Here is a 25,488-nt window from a genome sequence, read left to right as displayed (position 1 = left end):
AGTGCAGCTGTTGTTGGTTTTGGTATTTTTTCCAGTGAGCAGGACAATTTGCTGTTTATTCAAACTATTGTATATGTAAGGGATTTACATGACATTTGGGCTTGTCTAATAACTTTACCCTGTAGATGGTCATGTTGTACAGTTTTGTCAGTCAATTCCTTGGGCATTTTGATCAAGATAAATATGTTGTATGTTGTGCAATAAACGTCCAACATTGTGGTAAGGTTGGAAAGCATGTGGCACTACTCCTGTCTTGAAATAGAATTTTATAATACAAAAAGTTGAGTCGTCATCAAGGGCCTTCCTGCTCGTCCCACGACGACCGTGACGAGGATTGCCGCATACCGCACGTCAGACAAACAGGCTCAATGTGTTCGGTGTCTGTAATTTTGTGGTTTCCATATTCAGCATTCTGCCCACTCTGCTGACAGATGTCAGGATACCCAGTGGCGGGCGAGTCAACCCAGATGACTCACCAGAAAACGATAGGGTACTGTTGTATGTCTGTGCTTGTCGTCAAGGGTTCCTTCAGGACACCCTGCCCCCTAGGGTTGACCCTGCAGCCTTTACACATACAGCCCCCACAAGGGTGCCTGAGTTGAGGTGCAAACTCCCCCCATTCAGTGCTACTGCTGGATTTTGTAGGTTAAAGTTCAACTTATCCACTGTCTTTTCTCAGCATGCTGGACTGGATCCCGCACACTTGTCCTCATAGTGGCTGCCCCGTAATAGGATGTGACAGATCTGGGGTGGGATGGTTGATAGGCGTGAAATGCTCTGATTGGCAGCTAGGGGAGATTCAGGGCTTGACGACCTCACGATCGACCTAGATGTCAACATGGGAGCCCAAAAGCTGTTGATGTATACCAGCACGTGCACTCAGCCTGAGACAGACTGAGGCAGTGGTATTGACCAAGTGAGCCTCCCTTTCCTTCTGTTTTTCACCAAGCATATTTGCTCTGAGTTCTCACCAGTGCTTGATGACTCAGGAGGGCTGCTGCTCCTCCTTGGTTTCAGTCATTCAATTGCTAGAGTACCGTCGGGTTACCCATGTAGGGTTTTTCAGTTGGTGGAAGCGCTGTCCACACATGTGGGGACACAGCTGCATTGTGGTCCCTGTGCTAAAATCCCAGCTGTGCTGTAATTGCATCACTAAACCAATGCGAGTAGGGGTTGTGTCTGAGAGTCCGTTTTTGACAACTGTTGGCACCAAGGATAATATTGGCATGATCTGCTGCAAGGAAGCATGGCCCATCCAAGGATTGGAACCTGTGTTGCAGTTTGAAAGCTATAGGTTCAGGGAGCTCATAGTTGCTGAAAGATCAGGTAAGGGCTGAAGTGCAGTTAAAATGGGAGTTCCTTTGGAATGCCCCCTGCAGCTGTCTTCATCCACGTGTTATCTGGTCACATCTGTTTTTTTTTGTCACTGATCCACTACCTGAGACTGAAGAAGCCAAATTTAAAGGAAAGACTGAGAAGATGCACATTATTAGCAGATCACTTTTAATTAAATCCGGAGGCTTCTGGGTACCGAGTTCAGCACGCGTGCTCAACTGCAGGGGGGAGCGGGAGGGTGGCAGGATACTGGGAGCTGCTTCTCTCTGTCTGCCCAGCCACTCAATAATTTATAGCCCTCCAGCGCAGAGTCGATTGCTGCTTCCCGCCCTGGTCCTAATGGGTCGCTTCTGCTGAGCAGAATTTTAACATGTAATTGCTGCCTAATGAAGCTGGTGCTCAGTTTAAGTCCTAATTACATCAACCCCCCCCCTTTAAACCAGAAAGTTTCACTTTGAGGTTGCACAACTTAGTTAATCCCCAAGAGTCCCGAAATGGTTTCACTACGGCTTCGCTGTGCTGTTCCTACAGAGAATACGTTGGGATTTTTAACGGGGGTTTTTGAAGGTTCTCGTGGTTGTTCCACCAGTAAAATAAGTTTCAGAATTTTCCCCCAGCAAAATAAGTTTTAGAATTTTCCCCCAGCTTTAGAGAAGTTGGTTGCCTGAGGTGTCTTTAGTAGCTGTGTTTTATGAGCATCGACTTTTTCTCTTGTTGAAGGTGAAGTAGATGAGTTGGGTACTGTACCATGTTAAACTTGCTCGGTTCCTTTAGCACCGATGGAGGTAATGTACCCAAGTCTGAATAGTAACAGCTGGGCATCTTCCTGGGATGACCCTGCCCACTCTGTCCAACTAGCCCTTTTTCTTCTGCCTTCCCTTAGTTTCACCACAGTCAGGGCAGTGTTACGTTTACATTGTCATTTAGCGGACTCTTTTCTCCAGAACGACTGACAGTGTCAATTGTCTTGCAATTATTTACCCATTTATGCAGCTTGGTAACCATGACACTACCATCTGCCCCCCAGAGTGTGGTAGTGCTTGGAGAACCCTACCTTTGGTGATGACTTCAAATACAGTTTTATTTCTCTTTTAAACAAGGTGGTGGTGGTGGTGGTGGTGGTGGTGATGATGATGATGATGATGATGATGATGACTTCATGTAAAGGCCTAATGGGTGACTAGGAGCTTGCCGTCGTGTTTGTGAGCGTGTGTCCGGAGGCCTCCTTTAGTGTGGAGGTGTCTGGACCACAACAGCTTTGACTCTCTTCCTGTTCAATATCGCAACATCATCTGGTGTATGGGATGCCCTTATTCAGTGTGACAGAGGTGCCAATAAGTGTTGACAAACTATGATTGAAAGGGGTTCTATGGAGATGGTCATTTTGAGGAGGAGGGCAGATTTGTTTTAAAAGCAGATCCAGTCCTCTTGCTTTCACAGCGAGCTCTGCGCTGCACTTTGCTGTTCTGCCTTTAAAAATAACACTGTATGCGGGAGGAAGTCCACTTCTCTGATATCATCACGAAACTGCTCTCAGTCTGAGAAGTTGATTGTCCCCATCGGGGCTCCAAGCTTGCGCGTGGTGGCCTCTCCTTCAGACCTCGGAAGTGGAGGAGAAGGGATACATGATGAAGGGAAAATGCCAGAGGTTTCTCTACAGAAAGAAATGCAGAGGTACTGGGTTCATGTGATTTCTGCTCATGTAAAATACGAGCTTTTGGAGAACTGTATATATCCTGAGTGTGTGGAAAGGGCTCTGAAGGCTTGTGCTTAGGTTCAAAACTTAAATTTTTATCCTTTGGTCATATATCACATTGCCATGTAACACAGACGCACACATTGTTAGGCCAGACTTGTATAGATTCAAGGCTACTGATGGAAAAACAGTGTACCATGGCAATAAAAGTAGTAAATCTGTGCTATAATTGACCCAGCGTGTCCATACTGGGCAGGTTTAGGTTCGGTTGGGGTGAATAAGCAGTCATTTGAATTATGACTCTGTGCCCTGCTTGAGCACATGTACATATAGTGTATATAGCACACATGTACGGACTCTGTATAGTGCGCAGATGTAGTACAACCTGCGCAAGCCGAAGCCTCATGAGGTTCTAAGATGTCATAATTCAATATTTGTTGACGGTCCGTATCGAATGGTATAAGTTAATTTGGTGAAGCTTGAGTGCCCAGAGTAGGGGAGCGTGAGGGAATGAGGCTGTAGAAATGAGGAGTGGCTGGTGAAAACTAATGTCCATTTGTGGGATGCCTACCTTTACAATGTGCATACCTGTCATATAGGTCCATATAGAACAACAGAAGTGCTCTTCATTGGTCTCAGTGTCTTTGCGTCTCTCAATCACTTGTCTGTTCTTGACGTGCTGCTATGATTTCTGTGATGTATGATTGGTATGTAGAGAGTATAGTGAGAAGTCGTGGCAGGACAGCAGGAACCTTGCGTCAGAGCCTGAGGTGAGAATAGGACTTGTTTTGGTCCTGTTAAGTTTGCTTAACCTGAATTTATGTAAACCTGCCCAGATGTGTTAAGAGTACGCCTGTAAACTGTGTCATTAAATAAGTCTAAAGTGTTTTTTTGTTTGAATGCATGTAAAGCGGCACGGTGGCACAGCGAGTAGCACTTGCGTCTCACAATGCCTGGGTGGTGCGAGAGAATGTGGGTTTGGTCCCGGCTCAGTCTGTGTAGACTTTGCATGTTCTCCCCATGTCTGCGTGGGTTTCCTCCGGGTGCTCCGGTTTCTTCCCACAGTCCAAAGACATACTGTTCAGGTTCACCCATAGTGTTGGTGTTCCACTGATGTGTAGATAAGTGACCCAGTCTAAGTGTTGTATCTAGCAATGTAAGTCACCTTGGTGAATAAGGTGTATGGGCTGGAAACACAGCATAGTATCCATTGTAAGTCACTTTGGAGAAAAGTTTCTGCTAAATAAATAAATGTAAAGAGATGAACATGAAAAGTTTTATCAGAAGTCCTTGTTGGAGCCCTGTTCTAGTACTATTTGTGCTAAATGCTGTCCTGTTTCATGTCTACATGCACTGCAAGAGCTGCAGGTTGCTTTAAAAAAAAAAGTCTTTACTGTGGTTGAAGACTAAAATACTTTTGCTGTGAGATGTCAGACAAATTGGTTATAAATTGACAACCTTAATTTAGCTGACACCTTTGTCGTAGGCAGCTTGGAACAATGCTAAGCGGCTTACCACTATTTAACCTTTTGTGTAGTTGGATATCCTCACTGTATCAATTGAAGGTCAGTCAGGGATACTATAGTGGGAACTTGAGTGGGTATTTGAACCTGGGTCCTTTGATGGCAAGGCCATGTCTCTACTGTGCTACTTCCTGCCTCAATGTTCAGTGACGTCATTCCACTGTTGGTCTTAACCCATGAGAAGTGTCACCACACTTATCTGGTCTGATCATGGCTTCGTTCTGTTGACAATAGTCGTCTTTGGCTCTGCTTACACGACATTGTTGTCCAAAGAGTGTTTTTTTTGACTGCTGCCGGTGCAGTGACCCTGAAAAGGAGAATGCATATGAAAGGGAATGCTGCTGCTCTTACACGTGTACATTCCGTCAGAATGGAGAAGATCTGTTCACAACATTCCTGTGGATGTTATCAAAGGCTGCTGTCCTATAATATCTTAGTTCTGTCTCGGTGTAGGCGTCCAAGTGTCTCCAAACCGAAACCCGTATTTTATAAATTGTCTCTAGGAAGGTCAGTGCCAGGTTGAGTCTTAGTGAAGAGCTTTCATCTTTCTCTTTTTCATTCCCCTCCCCCCTTTTTCTTTAACCCAAGTCATGCATTGAAAATACAGCATCAATATTTCATAAATACCTACCTTCAAAGGTGCATCATGGTTCCTTCACACAGCAGGTGTAATGAATTGGATTTGAACAAACACCTGCATATGCAGAAGCCACCAGGAGCTCAATTGGAAAGAACAAGTCTCAAATCTTATTGTTAAATTAGGATTAAGGAAGAGAAATTGTTTTTGTTCCCATTTCTTTCACTAGCAGGGGTCTTCCATTTTCTTTATGTGCTTTGTGCAAATCAGTTTCATGGCCAAGAAGTTTTGTTTTGAACTTGAAGACCATGTTCTTTTGCAGGATGAGGCATACAGAGACATCCTACAACCAGGGGGTTAAGCTTTTGCCTTTTAATAGATCTTTTGTACTGCCTTGTTGGAAATAGGCACAGATCTGAGGTCAGCGGTGAGATGAGGTGAGACAGAGTTGTAAGGGACTTTCTGTGTGTGGGTGTGGGTGGGCTATCCTTTGAAATCAGACTGACTTTGTCCCCTCCAACCCTGCAGAGATCCGTGCCCAGCTGGTGGAGCAGCTCAAGTGCCTGGACCAGCAGTGTGAGCTCCGGGTCCAGCTGCTCCAAGACCTCCAGGACTTCTTCCGCAAGAAGGCTGAGATTGAAATGGACTACTCACGCAACCTGGAGAAGCTGGCAGAGCGCTTTCTGGCCAAGACCCGCAGCACCAAGGACCATCAATTAAAGTACGTGCTGTCTTAGTTCGTCACAGAAACAGTCTCTCAAATCCTTTGTATATTCTTGTACTTCCTGGGGATTTCTTTAAAGTCCAAACATTTAAGTTACCAAATTGCTACTGAACATTTAGTGCTGAATTATTTATGTATTTTTTTTAAACGTATAATTATGTGTTTTATGATAGTCCCATTAGTCGAAGTCTTTAAGGATCTCTCTAACCTGTGTCTCAGTTACCAGTGCACAATTATGGTGGTCCAGCAACTACTTCAGAAGTGTGTGTGTGTGTGTGTGTGTGTGTGTGTGTGTGAACAGAGTACACCCTGGAAGCAATGTCAGTTCATCAAAGGGCAATTACACGATCACTGCCACACACATACACAATGCAGTTTTGACACACTATCTCATTTGAAACATATGTTCTTGGACTGTGGGAGGAAATTTACACAAACACAATGAATATCAGATGTCCACATAAACTAAATCGGGTTCGAGCCCATGTCTGAATCCTCAGCTGAGGTGCTGTAAGGTACCAGTGCTGTCCACTGCACCACTTGCTTTTTCTTATGAGTTGTATGTAATTTTGCTAGATTAGTGGTATAGAGCTTGACTTATCCTCTTATGAATTTCTGAATTAAAAGCCTACACGCAGAGGTTAGTCAGTGTGTATGTGCCAGGAATAGAGTTGAAGCCACATTTCCTGGTTGGATCACCAGGCTCTTCATAATGAAATTAATTATGTCAGGGGCTTTAAGTGAATTAAGGGTGTTTGAGATGATTGGTTTCAGATGTGCGAATGTGTGTAACTGATTTTGAGCATTGAGGAAGAAAAGGTCATGTCTTCCCCAGAGAGTGGTCATTCTTAGAGAATATGATTTTATAAAAAGGTCCAGGCATGTGTTGTGCTATGCTTGTTGTTTCTGTTGTTTGCTGCTGTAGCTTTGGAGGCTAAGTGTGTGTTAGCACGTGATTATTAGTCCACTGAACCTTGTGGTAGTGTCAAGTAACTGAGATAGTCCTGGGGTGGAGCATGCAGTCAAAATGGCTACAGTGCCATTGCAGGCAGTTCTGTTAAAGAATACAAAGTGCTGTGAGGTGCACTGTAGTGCTGTTCACTACTGCTGTCCACAGGGAGGCACTTTCTCATCCTCATAGCTGATATTGTGATGCTTGAGTTTGCAGGGAGTGATAGTTTCAATTGGCATGTAACTGGGGTCTGTAATATTAAAGGAGTTGCAGTTTCCCTCTTGTAGAGAGCACAGTGAGATCCTTCCAGCAGCTGAGTGCTCCTATATAGCATGGGATCCTTTTGCCAGCCCGACCCAGTCCCCTGTTAAAACAGTCCCCAAATGCTCCCAGCTCGGCCACTCAAACGTCTGCAGTACGAACCAGGCCACATCATGCTTTTAGTAACATTCTGCAAGTTATATATTTACACACGGAAAACCATGCTGCATCCAGCTATTTCTGTCTACTCTAAACACCACACACACTCTAAACACCACACACTGCATTTGCTTGGATGTCACAGCTCCATAATAGGAACCTGCTTAGCAACACACTAAGGTCTTTAACTGTCTAGATCCATAATCTACTTTGCCCATATTTTCCTGCACCTCATTTTTTTGCTCTGGCCTTTTGATTGGATGTTATGTTGCTGTGGGAACCCAAACAAAGGGCAGATTAAAATGCCAAAAATAACACATACTGTGTGGCTTATTTTGAAACGCAAAACTGGATGCGTGTCTGAAGAGCTGTTAAGAGCGTTCCCTTTGGGCCTGGTGTTCCCTGTGCAGTTGTTTTGACTCAGCTAAGTCCTGGATTGAGTCTCCCTGGCACAGTCTTTGGGCAGATTGTGTACACAATTACCATGCTGCATCTGTTTCACTTATGCAACAGTGTTCATACAGAACAGCAGCCACCCTTTGAGGAAAGTCTCTGCTTCTGTTGCCCTTATGACCGGACAGACTATGGTGCAACCCCCCGTATTTATTAACTCATTTTCACAATATTAATGGAGTTTTAGTTATGTGCCCTCACAGTATTTATCATAGTGAACTGTGGACAGTTCAAGCCTGACTTCCCACTGTATCCTGCTGTAGTACTCTTTGACCAAGGTACTTAACTCTAAATCGACACTGTAAGAATACCGTTTGTCATCTAAATGGGTCAGAAGTGGGTGAAAGTGTTATCCTGCAAAGATATTATCAGTGCAGGTAGTCCTGTACTGATATAGGTGGTTGAATTGCGACATATGTGACTTAAGTAGACCTGTACTTTTACATTACTTTAGCCAGACACTTTTCTCCAAAGCGACTTCCAATAACCTCTATGTAGTGTTATCAGCCCACACACCTTATTCACCAAGGTGACTTACCCTGCTATATACAGTGTAACAATTACTGCTATATACTTAAAACTCCTGCTGCATCCGTTTGATAACGTATAACCACATCTGCTCCACCTGCTGTACGATAACATTGGCTGGCTATACTGCTGCAAGGCATCCCCATTTATTGTTGAAACTGTGTCAACTGGCAATTTGCGTTTTATTTACAAAACTCCTTTGCTTACAAAGTGTTTACTTTGTGTTTCCATTCAAGTTACCTTTTAGCAAGCAAAAATGTTAGTATTAGTATTATAGTGAAGCATGAAAATAAAATGCTCATTATTCTATGTTACTATTTTAGCATTAATGTGTGAAATTAGTGGGGCGGCATGGTGGCACAGCAGGTAGCGCTGCTGTCTCACTGCACCCGGGTGATGCAACAGGACATGGGTTCGATCTCTGCTCAGTCTCTGTGGAGTTTGCATGTTCTCCTTGTGTCTGCGTGTGTATTCTCCAAGAGCTCTGGTTTCCTTCCAGTCCAAAGACGTGCTTTTCAGGTTCACCCATAGTGTGTGAGTGACAGAGAGAGTGTGTTACACTGATGTATAGATGAGTAACCCATTGTAAGTAGTGTATCTTGCAGTGTAAGTCACCTTGGTGAATAAGGTGTGTGTGTGTGTGTGTGTGTGTGTGTGTGTGTGTGTGTGTGTGTGTGTGTGTGTGTGTGCGTGTGTGTGTGTGTGCGCTGATAACACTACATAGTATCTACTGAAAACTGCTTTGGAGAGAAGCATCTGATAAATAAATAACGTAAATCTAGTGAGTGACAAATTTCCACTTTTTGGCAGATTTTCACTTTTCATTTGTGCAATCAGTGTAAATCCATGGAGAAAATTTAATATGTGTCTCTCTCACACACACACACAGATAGCTGAAACTAGGAAAAGCTTGTGAAAAGACTTAAGCAGTCTACGTTTGACTCTTGAGTGACAAACGGATGAATGCATCACTTGTATAGAGACCAAGTGCTTGAATATTCTACGTTCTGTAGTTGATTAGTCTGGCAAGACAGCACTAAGTGACTCTGTACTTGCCATTCTTTTCCTGCCAAAAAAGGCTGCAAGAATTTTAGATCACAGAGGTGATGTTTTGGTGAAAGGAAACAATTTGAAAAATTTGTTTTTAAAAAAAAAAAAAAAAAAAAAAAAACACATTGCGATGGAATTGATATCGAGTAGTAACAATGAAGATCTTAGATGATGGAAGCGGTGACTGAGTTCTGGGTGAGTGCGTTCAAGATCAACGTGCAGGGAAAGTTCTTTGTAACCTTTGGAAAGATGCAGTTACACTTGTTGTGGCGTGAAGGCTTTTGACAGTCATGTGGCCAGCAGCAAACACTCCCAGATCAGCAAAATAGAATGACAAACTTGAAACTTGAAATAGCCCAGGATACATTTTTCTGGGGGATATGTCCCCATACCCCCATGCCACCAGTTGTCTGCACTTTCATCCCTGAGTGAGGAAAATACAAAAAAATGCCCTATTATACAATATACCATTTATGCATCTTAAATTGTTCGTAAATCCTTTTGGTGTATGTTATAAGGAGAGTTTGCGACTTTGAATCTCCAAGGTCATTGGAATAAAATCCATTTGCCATGTCAAAGACTACCTGTATTAGCAGTTATGAATTGATTTCATAAGCTGGTTTTGGGTGTTTCTGCTTCACTTTTGTCTTAATTTTTCTGTAAGTGTAACTTTTTCTTTTTTCCATCTTTCCACAACCCAAACCACTATGAAGCCTGTTGACCCCATGTCACCCAGACATTTCATACCCTGGGCTACATCAAACTGAGCCAGACTGGCCAATCTAGCCCCCAGTCCCCCTGACATACCCCCCCCTGCTGACAATGTTGAACTGGAAGCTCAAATTACACCACCTCTGCGGGTTTGGTGTTTCTTTTTCCCTATGTTTTGCTGCTGCTAGAAAGAATCCATTCAGGCTACATTCCTACTCTTCTACATTCGTCAGCAGTGGTATTTCCTTCCTCCTTTCACATCCCTATAGGTGCCCATGAGTTCACTAGTCCTTTTGAATGTTGTGTGATGGTGTCAGTTGGCGACATCTCAAATCGGGTGACCAGATTTCCTGTTCTTGGTGAAATGTTCACATGAATGATATCGCAGACCGACCTGCACCTATCTCTGCACCACATAGCAGGCTTTTGGGGCCTCACATCTCAGTTTCCTTTGCTTGCTGTTTTTTTCAGTGTGGATGTTGCTATGAAAGAACGTGGATAATTTTCCAGCTTCATTCGTTCCGTGTAGCTCCTGGTGGCTCAAGCCCCCCCCCTCGAATGGCAGAGAAATTCTGAAGGGGCCCTCTTAAAACTGAGAAGCTCCAAAAGGATCCTCTTCAGCTCCCTTAGGACTGGTCCTGCACCTCTCTGTCTTCTAGCCTGGTTTCTGTGAACTGCCAAGTAAAATGTGTTTCACAAGAAAGACAGATCAGCAGTAAGGCCTGCTTATACAAAGGCTGTTTTGTGAGGTTTTGTTCAACTGAAAGCTGTAACGTATGGCAATGAAGGGAGGTTCATGCAGGTTCTAAATAATACATGTCATATTGTGAGGCAGGCAAGGCCTCTGGCAGGAAGGCCAACTCTTGATGACTTCTGAGTTTCCTGTATTAAACTGCTCAGTAGGTACAGTGTTCTAAGTTGGGGTCATAAGTAGACCAAGAATTTGCTTGATTTGAATACTATAGCTACAAAATGTCTACCACCACCAGTTATGAAGACCCAGTGACAAGTGTGTGGGCATTAGGAAAGGCAGAGTACGATGGAGAGTCATGATTCTGTGATCATGTCCAGCAATATTTGAATAGTTTTCAGCTGTTGTTGTTGTTGTTGTTGTTGTTGTTGTTGTTGTTGTTAATAATTTGGGTCAAGTAAGTTGATGGTTTCTGGTTTGGAGTTCAAGGGTCCTAGCACACATGGCAGTCTGTACTGAACACCCTCCACCCCACCTTGAAGTGTGTTGCTCACCAAATACTACTTCCCAACCCAGGTCCCTAATGGTAATGCATGCTGGATGGGCTTTTCTGATGCAGGAACTGACTTTATTCATCTTGCAACTGTTGACTCCTGTAGAGTCATACCTTTAATATGGGTCTGTGCCCATCATGACAGGTGTAGTAGTAGATGAAGTGCACTGAGAACTCTAACACAGTATTCTGGTCCTCTGCCTTTTCCTACATTTCTGGTGCCAAGAGTTTATTCCATCAGTCTCATTCCTATGCTGCTCTCTGGTCAGGTCAGAAGGTTACTGTATTTCTGCTCTGTTTCACTTACTTTGTCAGAGCCAAGTGCCCTTGCCAGCTTCTCGGTCCATGGCACTCAATTTCCATATGTCCTCCCAAGCGAGTAGGAATGTGCTTGCGAGATTGCTTGAGTCACAGTACCTGCAAGGGGGTGGGAGCAGAGAGATGGAGAATAGTGTTTCTTGTCACCATGCCAAATCAGAAGTTTCCAGATGGTGCCAGTCAATTCTGCATACATGGAAGGGTAGAGACTCCAGTTGTCATTAGCAGTATTTTTACTCCCACAGAAAAAAGGGGTTTACACTAACGACCTTGCTATTAAAGGGCTCATCTTATTCGTGTCTTACTTCTGGCACGGTATAAGTGACCGTGGAGCTCTGCACCCCTCGTTCTCTGTTCTTCCTCTAATAACGTTAAACTGGCTGAGCAACTGTTGTCTCATCTGATTTAGATGCTCCATTGTGGCCTGCTGGGATCCTTAAAGCAGCTGCCACAATCCATGGGCTCCCAGTGGCATCACCAAGGGCACATTTCACAACAGTGTCTGTTCGTCAGAGATGTGTTGTTGTGCAATATCATCTTCTGACCATGCATGCCCAAACTGAAGCGGTATGCCTTGAACAGTTTAAGTACAGACACACAGCCCATTCTTCACACCAGCAGCTGCTCAGATCCTAATTCCACTTTGCAGCTCATCCGTTGAGGAAAACATCAAAATGTAATTGTTTGTGCCAGAGGGTCCGCAGTGCTGCCTTATATATATACAGAGAATACAATAAAATTCTAGTATGTCTTGTGTCAAGGGTTGGGAGAGGCTTGTTCACATTTACTTTTTATTTAAGATTATATTCCAGTATTTGTCTGATTCTCATTACTTATCTCTTCTTCCCCACGCCCATATTTCCAGGGATTTTCTCAGAGAAAGGAAAAGTTTCAAAATTCAGAGTATTGAAATCTGCCCACAGTGAACCTTGATTCATGATTTCAGTCACATTTTCTTCTGTTTGCTCAAATCCCCACTGACTTCACAACTGTGTGAGTTACTGCACTTCTCACCTATTGCTGCAGTCCTGCATTAATGCGGCACAGTGATTGAAGGAGGTTTTAAGATGTGAGGGTCACAACCCGGATCTCAGGTGCGCTCTGGTTATTGTTAAAGTACTGTGCTACAGTGTACGTTACCCATGTGAAATTAAATGTATCTTCATGAATGAATAATGAGCCCCCTTTATTCAGAACTGGCCCTTCATATTATGTGTATACTAAAGTTGGCTTTATTTTTCATTAAGACAATCTGAGAAAGCTGCATGTTCAAAAAATGTATTCATGTTCTTGTGGAATGTGCTGTTCTTGTTTTTTCAGTAAAGATGACATTAAACTAGCAAGTTGAGTCAAGCTGGCATTCCATAATGCGTGGTGTTGGTATTTAAATAGTATTTATTGGAACGGCAGAATGTAAATTGTTGCACAGGTACTGTTTTGACTTACAGATGATTATCTCCCATATTAACGCAGTCTGCTTGTACAAACACATCTGCGTTGACTATGGTAAGAGCCACCCAGGAAATCTGACATGTTCAGTTATGCTTAAGCATGCGCATACACACGTCCTACCCCCCCCATAGGATTTTGTAGAAGGCCCTCCCACATTCATGGCATGCTCCGGCTGCCTGTTCAGCACATGCGCTGAGCCTGCGGGTGATCCACGTTTCTGCTGAGCTCCTGTGTGTTTGAGGAATGATGAAGAAATAACACAAAGGCTCTGTGGAAGTGTCTACCCAGGCTCAAAATGCTCTCAACCGCAGGGGGGACAGAAACAATCCAGAAGACATTTTATGGTTCAACTGACCATTTCAAAGGTGAACTGTGGACCTGCTCGTTGATTCCTTCTTGTGGCTCATTCACTTCCTTCATTGTTTATTCTAGTATTCAGTGACATGAGATGATGAGGTGAATATGCAAAATCCGGCATTACTCACTTCTCTTACCGTAGCGTAGGCATGTGTTGTGACGTGGGGGTTTTTTCTTTGTGCATCTGCTTTCAGAATTTTCACCCGTGGTGATGATGAACCAGAAATTTGTTTAAAATAAACTATATTTTAGCGATATGCTTTCACAAGAAAGGAAACCTCACTTGTTCAGAAACACTTTTTCTAAACAAATATTCATACATGATCTCATATGTTCATACATGTATGCCCCCCCCCCAGAGTATGGGTTTCAGTAGTATTTCATCCTCGCTTTCTAACCCACCAACCATTGTCAACAACTGCTTGTCCTGAGCAGGGTTGCGGTGTTGCCGGGTTAGGCTCTGGCTCACAAGGTGCAAGGCTGGAGGGGGAGGAGACACACCCCGGACAGGACGCCAGTTCTTTGCAAGGCACCCCAAGCAGGGCTCAAACACCAAACCCACTACACAGTGGGTATCCTCACTTGCTAACACTTGGATAATGTTCCCTTGTCGTGGATGATGGCAAAAAACGTTTTTCTATAGCTTTCAGTATGGTTGATGGGTGCATTGGGTTAAATCATTTCTCTATGTCCACCTTTTCCGGCTTCTGACCATCCTTAGGTCTGTGCTTATCGACTGTTGAATTCATGGCAAGTGTTTTCAGTGTAGTTTGAAACAGTGTTGATGGCCATTGGAAAAAGCAGGGTTTTCTGACAACTGGTTCTTCCTTCATATCCATATGTTTGGGGTTAAACTCATGGTAGAAGGTCTACCTGCATGTAAACTGTAGCTTCCTTGCCCTGGTGCTATATTTTATCATGTTTTCCCCAATATTTGTGTGTAATTCTGTCAATTATTACTGGTAGTTTCCCCCCCAGTCTTTCACAAGTTATGTTCCAGATGTATGGATTGCCTGCATTTTTCCTTCTGACACGATGAGTCCTCCCACAGTGTGTTTATCCCCCTCCAGGAAGGAGCAGAACGTGCTGTCCCCGGTGACCTGCTGGAATCTGCTGCTGAGCCAAGTGAAGAGGGAGAGCCGTGACCACGCCACGCTCAGCGACCTCTACCTCAACAACATCATCCCACGCTTTGTGCAGGTCAGCGAGGACTCTGGCCGCCTTTTCAAAAAGGTAAGTCTAACGTCAAACCCAAATCCCCCTGCCCTCCATGGTTTTTCTGGTTGGATTCCAGTTTTTTTTACTGCCTTAGTCTGCTTTCATCATGTTTTTTAGTTCTTTTCTAAGTGGGTTAGTACATCTGAGCATAGCAGTCCGCTCCTATTGCCGCGTTGCAGTGTTCCTGCAGAACTGTTCAGATGTTGAATCGGGGGGAATTTGCTAAAGAAAGCCTGCTCACCCTTGTTTTATTGTGTTCTGGGTCTACGCATGAGCCTAATGCAGCTGTGTCCCAAACATGTCCATACAGCAGCCCGTGTCGTCGTGATTAGGTCACCTCAGTCTAATTTTATGGATTATGGCGTTCCAATTTCTACCATCTTGTTTGAACAAAGCAAAAGAGCGGTGGTCCTCCTACTGCAGTGGCACTTCTGAGGGATGGCTGTTTCCCTTGGCATCGTGCTTATTCTGGAACAATTTTTTCCCGAATCATGTTTTGCCCTGACGATGTGGTTTTGTTTTTATTCTGTGAAAAATATAGCTGAGTAAGAAAACAACAGTTTTTCAACTGCATAACAATATTTTTACTTTTCAGCTCATTTCAGTTTTTCCTGAAATGTGATTTTGTCTTTCATCTAGTTTTCAAAATACTGCTTTCTTGCATTCTTACATTATGTATTGCAATGTCTCATATCTTAGAAATGGAGAAGAGTCATCTGGCCAGTTTATTCCTATCTCTCTGCTGAACATTTGCTCTTCAGCCATAACGCTATTAAGTTTGATGGACATTTCTGCCCAGATCAGTCAGGTCAAGGCCTTTAATCCGGATGAATCCCTCTTCATTTGCCTAAATCGTCTCTTGCTCTTCCCTCCTGTCTGGCCCAGTTTACTGGTTGGTAGACAGGTGATGAGACTGTGCCAAATACCATGGTCTTGAGAAGCTCTGAGATAGTTGTCATAACCTGTCCTCATCATAGATGATCTTTCCCAGATACTGTCCATCTGGAGCACAAAACTACTGCTGTGCCATCAGAGATACGTGTCTGATACTAAAGCATATAAGTGGTTTCAGTTTGCCAATATTCTCTGAACGACCCCCCCCCCCTTAAAATGGGAGCATACGTCAGCAGGTAGAGAGCATGGCTGCATTTTCATACAAGATTTAGGGGGAGTCTGCAGCTTCTCATGAAACTCTCTTTCTGCTGGCAGTGGATGACTGCAGGTCTCAAGTCTTGGAGCTCTGCAGTACAGTCTCCTGTGTTCCAGAACTTCCTGTCTTTAAGAACCATGGCACTTTTGCCTTCAAGTATATAGTACGAAAGGTGTTGCAGAGCTAACTATGGACACTAACTAACATGTCTCTGCTCACTTGACTTTCAACACTCAAGACACAAGTAGGTTAAGAGCTGTGGAGTGCTCTGCTTTAAAGAACCTGCTGCATCAAGTCTGCAGCAGACTAAACATCTTACCCTAGTCACTTTGATGGGTGGGGAGAAAATTCCATCTTTCTGATGTTGGGTCTTGAGTTTCCTCAAGCTCCCTTATTGGGTCAGTAATGCTCCTTGAATATGGGGACAGCAGCTATAGACTCACCTCACCCCTTCAATTATTCCCCCTCAGGGGGGGGAGATTTGTACTCTAGTGGTTACAGCTGCTGCCTTTGGATCCAAAAAAAAATTATTTTCAAATCCCACCTCCAGCTGTAGTACCTTTTGAGCAAGATAGTCATTCTAAATTGCTCTAGTAAACTTACCCAGCTCCACAAGTGGGTGAATAGCTGTAGGTAAACATTGTAAGAAGCTTTGAAGAAAAATGTCAACTAGATGAATCAATGTAAAGGTGCTTTCAGCATCTCTTTCCCTCGAGGTTGACATCCAGCACCCATGGGTTAGTATGGGAAGATTATATATAGTTCTCTGGGTTGGAATGTTGTTGTGCCCTAGATGTTCCCTGAAGTGTGAGTTTTTATTATGTGCATGTGAAGCAGGTGAGAGAATCTGGTGAGACTAAGACCAGTTTACCATGAAATTTCACAGCGACTTTAAATTCTGAGGCTTTGGCTGAGAAGAGTACGATCACTCTGCTTTGCTGTGTGAGACAAAGATGAGCTCCAAATACATCGGTTTGTGTGAGAAAGCTACGAGAACTTCTCTTGAATTAAAAATACATGTGACAAGTGATTGTCTTTGGTGCAGAATAGGGGTCATATGACTTCCCTTCTGGTCTTTTCTTAATTACCTCATTGTGGCTTAAATACTCATATGCATTCGTGAGCATTAAAAAAAAAAAATTTCTAAAATATAGAAGAGGGGAAACCGCTAGTCAAGCCCCATAAGCTCATAAAGCTGCTCTGAAATCCCCAACTGTGGTTTCATGTAAGGCGGGCGGAGGATTAATTTTTTGTTGTTGCTCGTGTGGTGTGTTCTTTTTTGCCTTCCCTGCTTCGGCTGATTTGTCAAAAACAGAGTATGGACATGGAATGGAAGCGCTTCAGTAATGACACGAGCATCTGTTGTGTAATGGGAAAAAACTATCCTGAAATGGTGTCAATGGGTTGTGGATTAGGAGTTGCCTGTCTGAACTGCAGCCTCTGTAACAGGTCAATGGCCCTACGGCACATGAGCGACAGACTAAAGGATGACTTCAGTGGTAATGACGGCTCCGCTTGTTTCTGTGTGTGCCGTCAACAGATCATTTTGTCACCTTCACTATCTTCTCCACGAGCAAACTCTTTGCCAGCTCATAACCTTTCTGCTTCTTGTGCTGTGCATACCTCCATTGTTCTTTTGTTTTATCTATGGCGTCTATCTTTTCATAGACCTTGTCTCTATGCTCCTTCTGCTTCAACATTTCTGCCACGTTTGGGACATTGGATTTAATCATTCATTCTTCCATGTGTCTGTCTTTTCCCTCTTGAGGTTGCTCATAGCATGTGGGGAGGAAGTCTGTCTTCCTGAATTTTTCAAAAAATCCACCATATCATGTTGCCCTCATGATGGACTTGGCCCAGCTCTGATAAAAGCTGGGATTAAAGTGTCCCTCGGAGGAACAAGCCAGTTCCTCTTGATCTGGTGCTACCTTAGCCATACGTCTGTAGAGATCATAGCTGTAAAATCAAGATTTGTTGCCTGGTTCTCATCTCTCTCTACCCAACAACCTGACCTGCATTGGATAGACCTGCTATGCATTGACCATGTTGAGTTGAAGGGCTTTGCAGCAGTGATTTACTATCTTTGTTCCTTCCTCTTTGCTCTAATGGACCACCGTTGATTCTGAGGATGTATTTATAGCACTTGGCTTTTATTTCCTTCCTTGGTTTGGCAAAGGGACGAAATACATGAGCAGTTTGTCTTTACTCAGACTTGACTAGAAACATCCCATCTATGTCTCAGTTTCGGTTTTCAGTGATGTAATTTGGGAGCCTTCAAGAGCGATGGTCGACGACCACCATTGGTTCCTCTCCAGAACAACTCTTCATTAGCCTTTGGGATTAATATGTAATTTGACAGACCATGGATACAGGCTTGGCCTGTGTTTTGTAACACCCACCTGCCTTGAGTTTTATGTTCCTTCAGCCATCCGTTTTCCTCCCCACCTGACTCCAACTTCCTGTCAAAGTCTCACAGGAAAATGGGGACACAATCTTTTCTTTGTGCATGTGAAGGGTTTTTTGTTTCTCTTCTTAATACCGGTGCAAGTTTTAAGCCACGCCTTTTTAATTTTTGATAATATTGTTTAAGTTTATTTTGGCCAAGCCGGCCCTTGCTGGAATGACCTAAAAGGATGTTTTTCTGTTATATTAATTTTCTTTGCAGTTAAATTCATGTATGTTTTAGGCTTAAATGATTAAGTGATACACAAGTAAACGCATAACCCCCATTTGCCTATATAGCTACAGGCTTTTGCAAAGAGTTAGTTGAGCATCCAACGACCAACCGGGACACTGACACATCTGATCGGCCTGCTGTACCATTTTTTTTTTTTTTTTTTCTCCTCTGTCATTTGCGTAAAGGCTCCTCATTGATCCTGTCTTTTTAGTGGAAAGATTTGCACAGTGTTTCCTTTAATATTTTTTTTTTTTTTTTCTTAAGGGAAACTTTACACAAGTATTTCAACTGTTTCAGTTGAGGTGTTTTTTTTCGAAATGTAAAACCGGAAACACAACTGCATGTTCTGCAACTGCAAGAGTAAACATTCAGGATTTGCACAGGATCATATTCTTAATATTGCAGGTCCCTTTTGACTTGCTTTTGTAGCTGCCGAACACGCTGTGCAGTTTAGTCGTAATGGAAATGTGTACAGTGACTGGAACGGAGATCAAAGTCAAGTCCTCTTAATGGATGGATGATTGCATTTTTTTGTCAATAACCGCTTATCCCAAGCAGGGCCGCCGCGGCAAGCCGGAGCCTTCCCAGCAACACTGGGGGCAAGGCTGAAGGGGTGGAGGGTACACCCTGGATGGGACACCAGTCCATCGCAAGGTACCAAGCAGGACTTGAACTTCAGACCCGCCAAACAGCGAGGCACTGGACAAACCTACTCCACCACCACACCTGCTTTTTCGATGATGATGATGATGATGATGATAAACTGGTCTGAGGGTTGAGGACGTTCATGGAATCTTGCAGCAGTGCAAATTGTATGCATTTTGTGTCCTCTGGACACATGTTCTTACCCCATTTGTCAGTTTCCTGCTAAGTCCACTGTTGTGTGTCACAAGATAAATCCCCTGGACGGACTTTTCGACATCCTTGCTTATTGTATGCAAATTAGCAGTGTTGTTGCTGTCTGCATGGGGGAAGAATTAATTTGGTACTGTTGATTCACTCGGAGTACAGAGAGAACTGTGCCAACCAATTAAAGAGATAATTACTTCAATTATGAAATGGCATCCAGAACTGCATGATAAGCCACAATGCCTGGAGCCCTTGGTGACTCAGGGCTCATACTCTGAGTTATCAGGATGGAATAGAATGATATTTTGTCTTTTTCCACATGGATGGGCCTTTTCTACTGCAGTGACAGTTTATTCCCAGCATGAGATGGTGAAATGAAGTTTCTGCAGTTGAGTTTGAGAATAGTAGGTGGGCCTCGTGCTTAAAGAGGGGTCTGTTTATGATCAGCTGTGTGTCACATGCTGCCTAGTTATAAATCACAACAGATTTGCAGTGGTATCCTCAATGTACTTAATATGACGGATGTTCTGCTATTACTGTGCCATGCAGTGATAGTCCTACTGTAGTAAAGCACATCGTGTGGTTGCACACAAAGAGGCACAGTGTAATTGAAACTGCGTGATCTCCATTAGCTGCTGTGCACCCTGCCCAGCAGTGGTGGGTGGTGGGCTGTCCATTTGTCCTGTGAGATGGACCCATTGTGATGGTTGTGGATGGTTTTTTGAGCGTGTTTTGAAGGGGACGATCCTTCATAGAGGCCCCACACTGGCTCCCATAAATCAGGGGCAGGAGTTAAAGAGACAGTGAGGACAGGAGACTAAGTCGCATTGCTCTTGCACTTCTAGTCCTGCTTCTGTCCTGGACAGTACATTATTTATTCTGACACATCTCCCCCCCCACCATCTCTCCCGTACCCTTGATGAAACAATTTAAAATTGTTTTATTAATGCAGCCTACAGGGAGTGCGGGCCTGGTTTTCACAGACCTCCCTGGAGCCCATCATCTTCCTTCAATGAGTTAAATAGAGATTCTCTTTCAGTCGACATGTAGGATGAAAGCGTGTGACCATATGGTTTCTGCATTGGTGGAATTCTTTTGTGGAAGTGCCTTGTTCAGAGGGTCACACTAACATAGCTCTGTGTGTGTTAGACAATAAATGAGTGTCATTTTGGAGTCCACAATGAAAGCAATGCAGGAATTGAGCTGATATTTTTTGTGATGCTGGTGTGTGTCGCTTGTGTGTTCTCTGCAACTTTCCATGTTGGTCCCTGCATCCTGCCCTGAGCAGTAGTTCCGTGTTCAACAGCTCAGAGAGGCTTCTGTTTGTTTCATTAACACCTTCCGCGTACACATTGTGCTTGGCGTTTGATGGTGTCAGAGGGCCCAAATCATGTCATCTGCTTCACAACCTCATCTCCTGCCTTTTCAAAACCTGAATATTGATCATTCTGAACCAGCCTCCTAACAATGAACAGTGAGCGATTCTTATTCTGGTTGTATAGTTGTGTATACATGTGTATGCTTCATGGAGCATGTAGACTAATCACTCGACACAGGTTTGTATCCAATTTCTCGAAGAGAGGCTGTGTGTGCAGGTGGATATCACTCCTATTACTCACTCCAGCTCCGGCTTGTAACATGGACCTAATTGATAGCAGCAGTGCAGTGATTTTCTCTTTCAGGTAATCAGAAGAGAGCAACAGTGTGCCGTGGGCCCCGACTCATTAATCTCCACTGTCTGCCTCTCAGCTGTTTTTTCTCGCTTCTTTCCACAGAGCAAAGAGGTTGGCGTCCAGCTCCAGGAAGATTTGATCAAGGTCCTCAATGAGCTATACTCAGTAAGTACCTCACGCACACCCTCCCTTCCGAGGTGGGGGGTGGGGGGTGGGGGGATGAGCAATGTGTCTGTTCCATCTTTGGACTTTTTTCCTCCTAAAACTTTGTTTAAAAAAAAATAAATAAATAAAAATACACACCAAAAACAGATAAAATTCCCACACAAATGTAGATAAAATGACAAGCCTATGGTTTTTAGAAACTGATGATCTGACTTCACATAAAGCATGATCAGCTGTCATCACTCTTAGAACCCCCAAATTCTCCTCAGCCATTATTGTATAGTAGTCCCCCCTTATCTGCAGGGGATATGTTCCAAGATCCCCAGCAGATGCCTGAACCCTCAGATAGTAATATACAGGGTTCGGTACTATGTTTTTTTTTTTTTTTTTTTTTTTTTTTTTTTTTTTTCCCCTGTACATACACACCTATGATGAAGTTCAATTTATAAATTAGGCACAATGAGAGATTAACAGTAACTAATAATAAAATGGAACAAGTATAACTATACTGTAATGAAAGTTATGTGAATGTGGTTTAAGTATTTTTTTTTTTTTTTTTTTTTTTTTTTTTTAATAGTCTTTTTTTTTTTTTAAAAAAAAAAAAAAAAACGGGGGTGGGGGGTTACTTGAACACAAGCACTGCAATACCGTGACAGTTGGTCTGATAATCAAGACACTCCTAAGTGACTAATGGGTGGGTAGGGTATAGAGTGTGGATATGCTGGACAAAGGGATGATTCGCGGCCCAAGCAGAACCACGCAACACTTAATCCTGCTACTTGGAACAGCGTGCAATTTAAAACTTATTGTTTATTTCTGGAATTTTCCATTTGATATTTTCGGACCGTGGTTTTAGTTACCCACGGGTAAGGGGGCACCACTGTATAACGAATATAGTCATACGAAACAGCAAAAGACAAGTGTAACACAAAGTGAAAACCCAGGCTCACGCTGGGGATAAGTGACCAGAACCTTGTTAGCGCTTGAGTGATTGGCAGTGGCATTGAACAGAGGTGCTGTGCCACAGCTCCATTTGGTGCACCTGGCTTCTCTGTTATTGTTACGGTTGCCAGAGGTGATTGGCTGCACGTTTCCTTCGCCAATACCTTCCAGATTCTCCTCATCTCATCAGCCTTTTCAGAAACTGCAAAGTGGAAGTTTTTCCCCTCCCCTCCTCCAGTTTGTCTTTTGGGTTTGAGGTTCCATGCCGCTAGACAGTCTCTTCTCAGCCGGAGAGTCTCTTTCTCTGTCTCAGCTCCAATTGGAGCTGATTGGTCACTTTAAAGCTGTGAAGAGTGAAAGCCGGTGGATGTTTGCACAGTGGTTGTGTGGGGATCATATTCATGCTGCTTTTGAGTGCTGAAGGTCCATACTTTGCCAGGAAAGGGTTGGATCTAGAGGTGGCACGTTCTTGAGTCTTTCTTTCTGAATGTCGGAGGACTCGACAGCAGCTAATGTCCCATGTGCATGCTTTCTGGTGCAATTGTGAGTCACTGTGGGGAATAACTGGTGTGAAAGGCATAGCTGATTTTGAGTCAAACAGAAGAAATGGGTGAAGACTGAGACCTTCCCTTCTGTGCCTAGATGATTTACTGAAGCTGGCACTTTTTTAAAACCACATAACCACTGCAGCTTCAGTCCGGCAGTGTTAAAGTACCAATCTGTTTGCTAATATTGGTTAAAATCTTTATTATGTTGAAGTATATTTGAAACTGAGCTACATGTTTTTGTTTTGAGCTTAAAACAAGGTGTTAATGGTAATTCCAGCAACACTGCCTTTTTGTTGCCCCATCGCCTCACAGTGCAATCATGATGTATTATACCTTCTTGGCTGACGTTTTTTAATTAATAAATCAAGCTGAACCTTTAACCTTTAGTATACATGCTTTACGTTTTGCTTATTTGAAGTAATCTGCACTTTACCTCATTTGACGTTTTGTTTTTTGTGTTTGGATTTTGTGTATTTCCAAAGTATGTATAAATGATGATGTATTTTATTGACAAATGTGCATCCATAAGTAGTGGTGAGCTGTGTTACATGATTGGCTGCATTTTTTTAGTAGGTAGCTGAAAGGCAAATTGTTTATGTAAGCAGAATTCTGCTGCTGCTCCCAAGGTGAATATAAATGGTTTGAGATTATCACAACAAGCACCTATCCTTTAGTGTAAGTTGACTTCCACTCATGGGTTTCAGACAGAAAATGGTGTATTTATGTATTTTTACATAATTCCGAAAGCATGTTAGTGTAGTTACCTCCTGTAGGCCGCGATACCGATTCTGATTACCAGATCACTTCTGTCGAGGTTGCAGAGGACAGCAAAGGCCAAGGTTTTGGTTTCCATGGTACCAACATGGTTGATGCACTGCCTTTCCCTGCAGAAGCAGACGTGATGCTTGACTGTAGCCTCTTTGATCCAGCAGCTCCCCAACTCCGCCCTTCCCTGCCCTGCCCTGTTATTAACTTGTCTTGGGCGGTACTTGGACAAAGCCAGCCTGGCGCAGACGCAGAGTTGGGATTTCAGTGTAATGCTAATTAAGGCCATGTTCCTCGAAACACCCATTTTTAATGAGTTGTTATGGTTCATTTATAAAAAGGAATTAGAAATGGGCTTTCTAATGCAATGCTTTCATTTGCCTGTTTGCGATGTAGGATGGGGTGGCTTATCCATTGTAGATGCTTAGTGTTTCAAAGAATGCTTTTCTGTTCTCTTGCTTGTTAGCTGATATCAGCTACATCCTCAACTCCCCCTGAATGAAATCACTGTAATCAATTTCCAGGCCCATAGAGAAACCTGAACCTCTGCTTAAATGTTCAAGAAAGATCAAAAATGCATGTTTTATAGTTTTAAAGCAGCAGCCCATTAAATGGCGGTATGTGTTAGAAACTCTGAAATGGGCAGATCATCTTTAATACACATACTGCTAAAGATAAGCAGGAAACTACAGATGCTCCTCAATGGGGTAGCGTTCCAATTATCCCATCGTGGAAAAATTATAACTGGAAAAAGAATACAGTATCACACCTACCAAATATCATAGCCTGGCCTACCTTAAATGTACTCAGAACATTTACCATGGCCTACAGCTGGGCAAATTTAAGCAGGAGATGCACATGAGTGTTGAGTAGACATGATGGGATGTGAAAACACAAAGTAAAAACATCTTCAACACAGTATCGCTTGTTTACACTTGCAGTTGTTTCCGCTCTTTCACGTGATCGCTACAGAGACTGCGAGCAGGGTTGAGTGGATGCTGCAGCTCGCTGCCATCGCCCAGCATTGGGAAAGAATATCGTACCACATATCGCAAGCTCAGGAACAGATCGAAATTCAAAGTAAAGATTCTACCAAATCCGTATCACTATCATACCACCGTAACTTCCAAAAATCGGAAATTGAGCCATTGTACGTAGAGAGCATCTGTAACAAGTTACTTGCATGCCTGAAAATTTTTTCTTATTTTGCAAACCATTTTTGAATATACATTTATTCAAAGAGAGGCAAAGGCCTAATGGATTTTGAGAGGACTTCTCACACCAGCGGTTTCCCTTGCTATGTATTTCATTTATGAACCAAAGTGGTGCCATTAAGCGTGCACTTTAAATGTTCAGGGTGTGTGCTGTTTGATATGGTTAAGAGCATGTCACAGTCGGCCGTGTTACACGCACTCGGCCCCCTTGGAGACTCATTGCGTCGATTGTCTTTGTGCCAGTTTCTTGGCACCCCGTGTGCCTGCAGAACAGCATACTGGGGAAAGCTTAGAGAAAGGGGGCTGCTCTTCATACATCTTACATAGCTCTGATAATGGTAATGATAGTGAGGTCTTGTTCACGTGACACCATCATTATGTAAGGTTGAGCAGTGCAAAGTTGTTATTGCATTGGGGTGGTAGTGTTCCCAGCATTTCAATATGTTTGGAATATATTGCGCTTCCCCCCTCGATAACAGGAAGAATTGTGCACGCTCTGCTTGGCCTTCCCTTCAGTCTTCACTCATTGAATTAGCTAGTTCTTCTCACCAGGGGGACGAACTAGCTTGATGGTTTTTCAGCCTGTAGCAGGCAGCTCATTGGCCTCTGTCATTTCCCACCTTTGTGGCCCATAGCAATTTTTTTGCTTGTAAATTGCTGTCATTTCTGGCGACAATCAGGCTGTGGGGGAGAAGTGGGGCGACATTGTTGCCTACATCTACAACCACAGCACAGCCGTAGGCTGTCCTTGTTATGGCTTTGATGGATCATTGCCTACATTTTCTGAGAACAGAATCTTTTTGCTTTACATTTTTGCTGGGAGAATATGGTTGTCTTTTTTTTTTTTTGCCTAAAGTTGGCACCTTTTGCGCGAAAATATTTTTGATCGGCAATATTTTTGGTAGCTTTTTTTCAAATCTGAATTGTCAATCCCTATAGAGCCACTT

At 43.3% G+C, this 25,488-nt stretch overlaps 1 protein-coding gene across 2 annotated transcripts in view; it reads left to right on the top strand.

Moving 5' to 3' along the window:
* Nucleotides 1-25,488, top strand: part of srgap2 (SLIT-ROBO Rho GTPase activating protein 2) — an 88,998-nt gene that overhangs the window by 42,532 nt on the left and 20,978 nt on the right. For both annotated transcript variants that reach the window (XM_018758582.1, XM_018758583.1), the window contains exons 3-5: nucleotides 5,660-5,852; nucleotides 14,411-14,573; nucleotides 21,010-21,072. In XM_018758582.1, the coding sequence (XP_018614098.1) occupies nucleotides 5,660-5,852; nucleotides 14,411-14,573; nucleotides 21,010-21,072 (419 nt within the window). The remainder of the gene's footprint in view (nucleotides 1-5,659; nucleotides 5,853-14,410; nucleotides 14,574-21,009; nucleotides 21,073-25,488) is intronic.

This window comes from Scleropages formosus, chromosome 2 (assembly GCF_900964775.1).
Source record: "Scleropages formosus chromosome 2, fSclFor1.1, whole genome shotgun sequence".
Lineage (NCBI taxonomy): Eukaryota > Metazoa > Chordata > Actinopteri > Osteoglossiformes > Osteoglossidae > Scleropages > Scleropages formosus.
The sequence above is the reverse complement of the archived record's forward strand: the minus strand, read 5'-3'. Positions and strand labels throughout refer to the sequence as shown.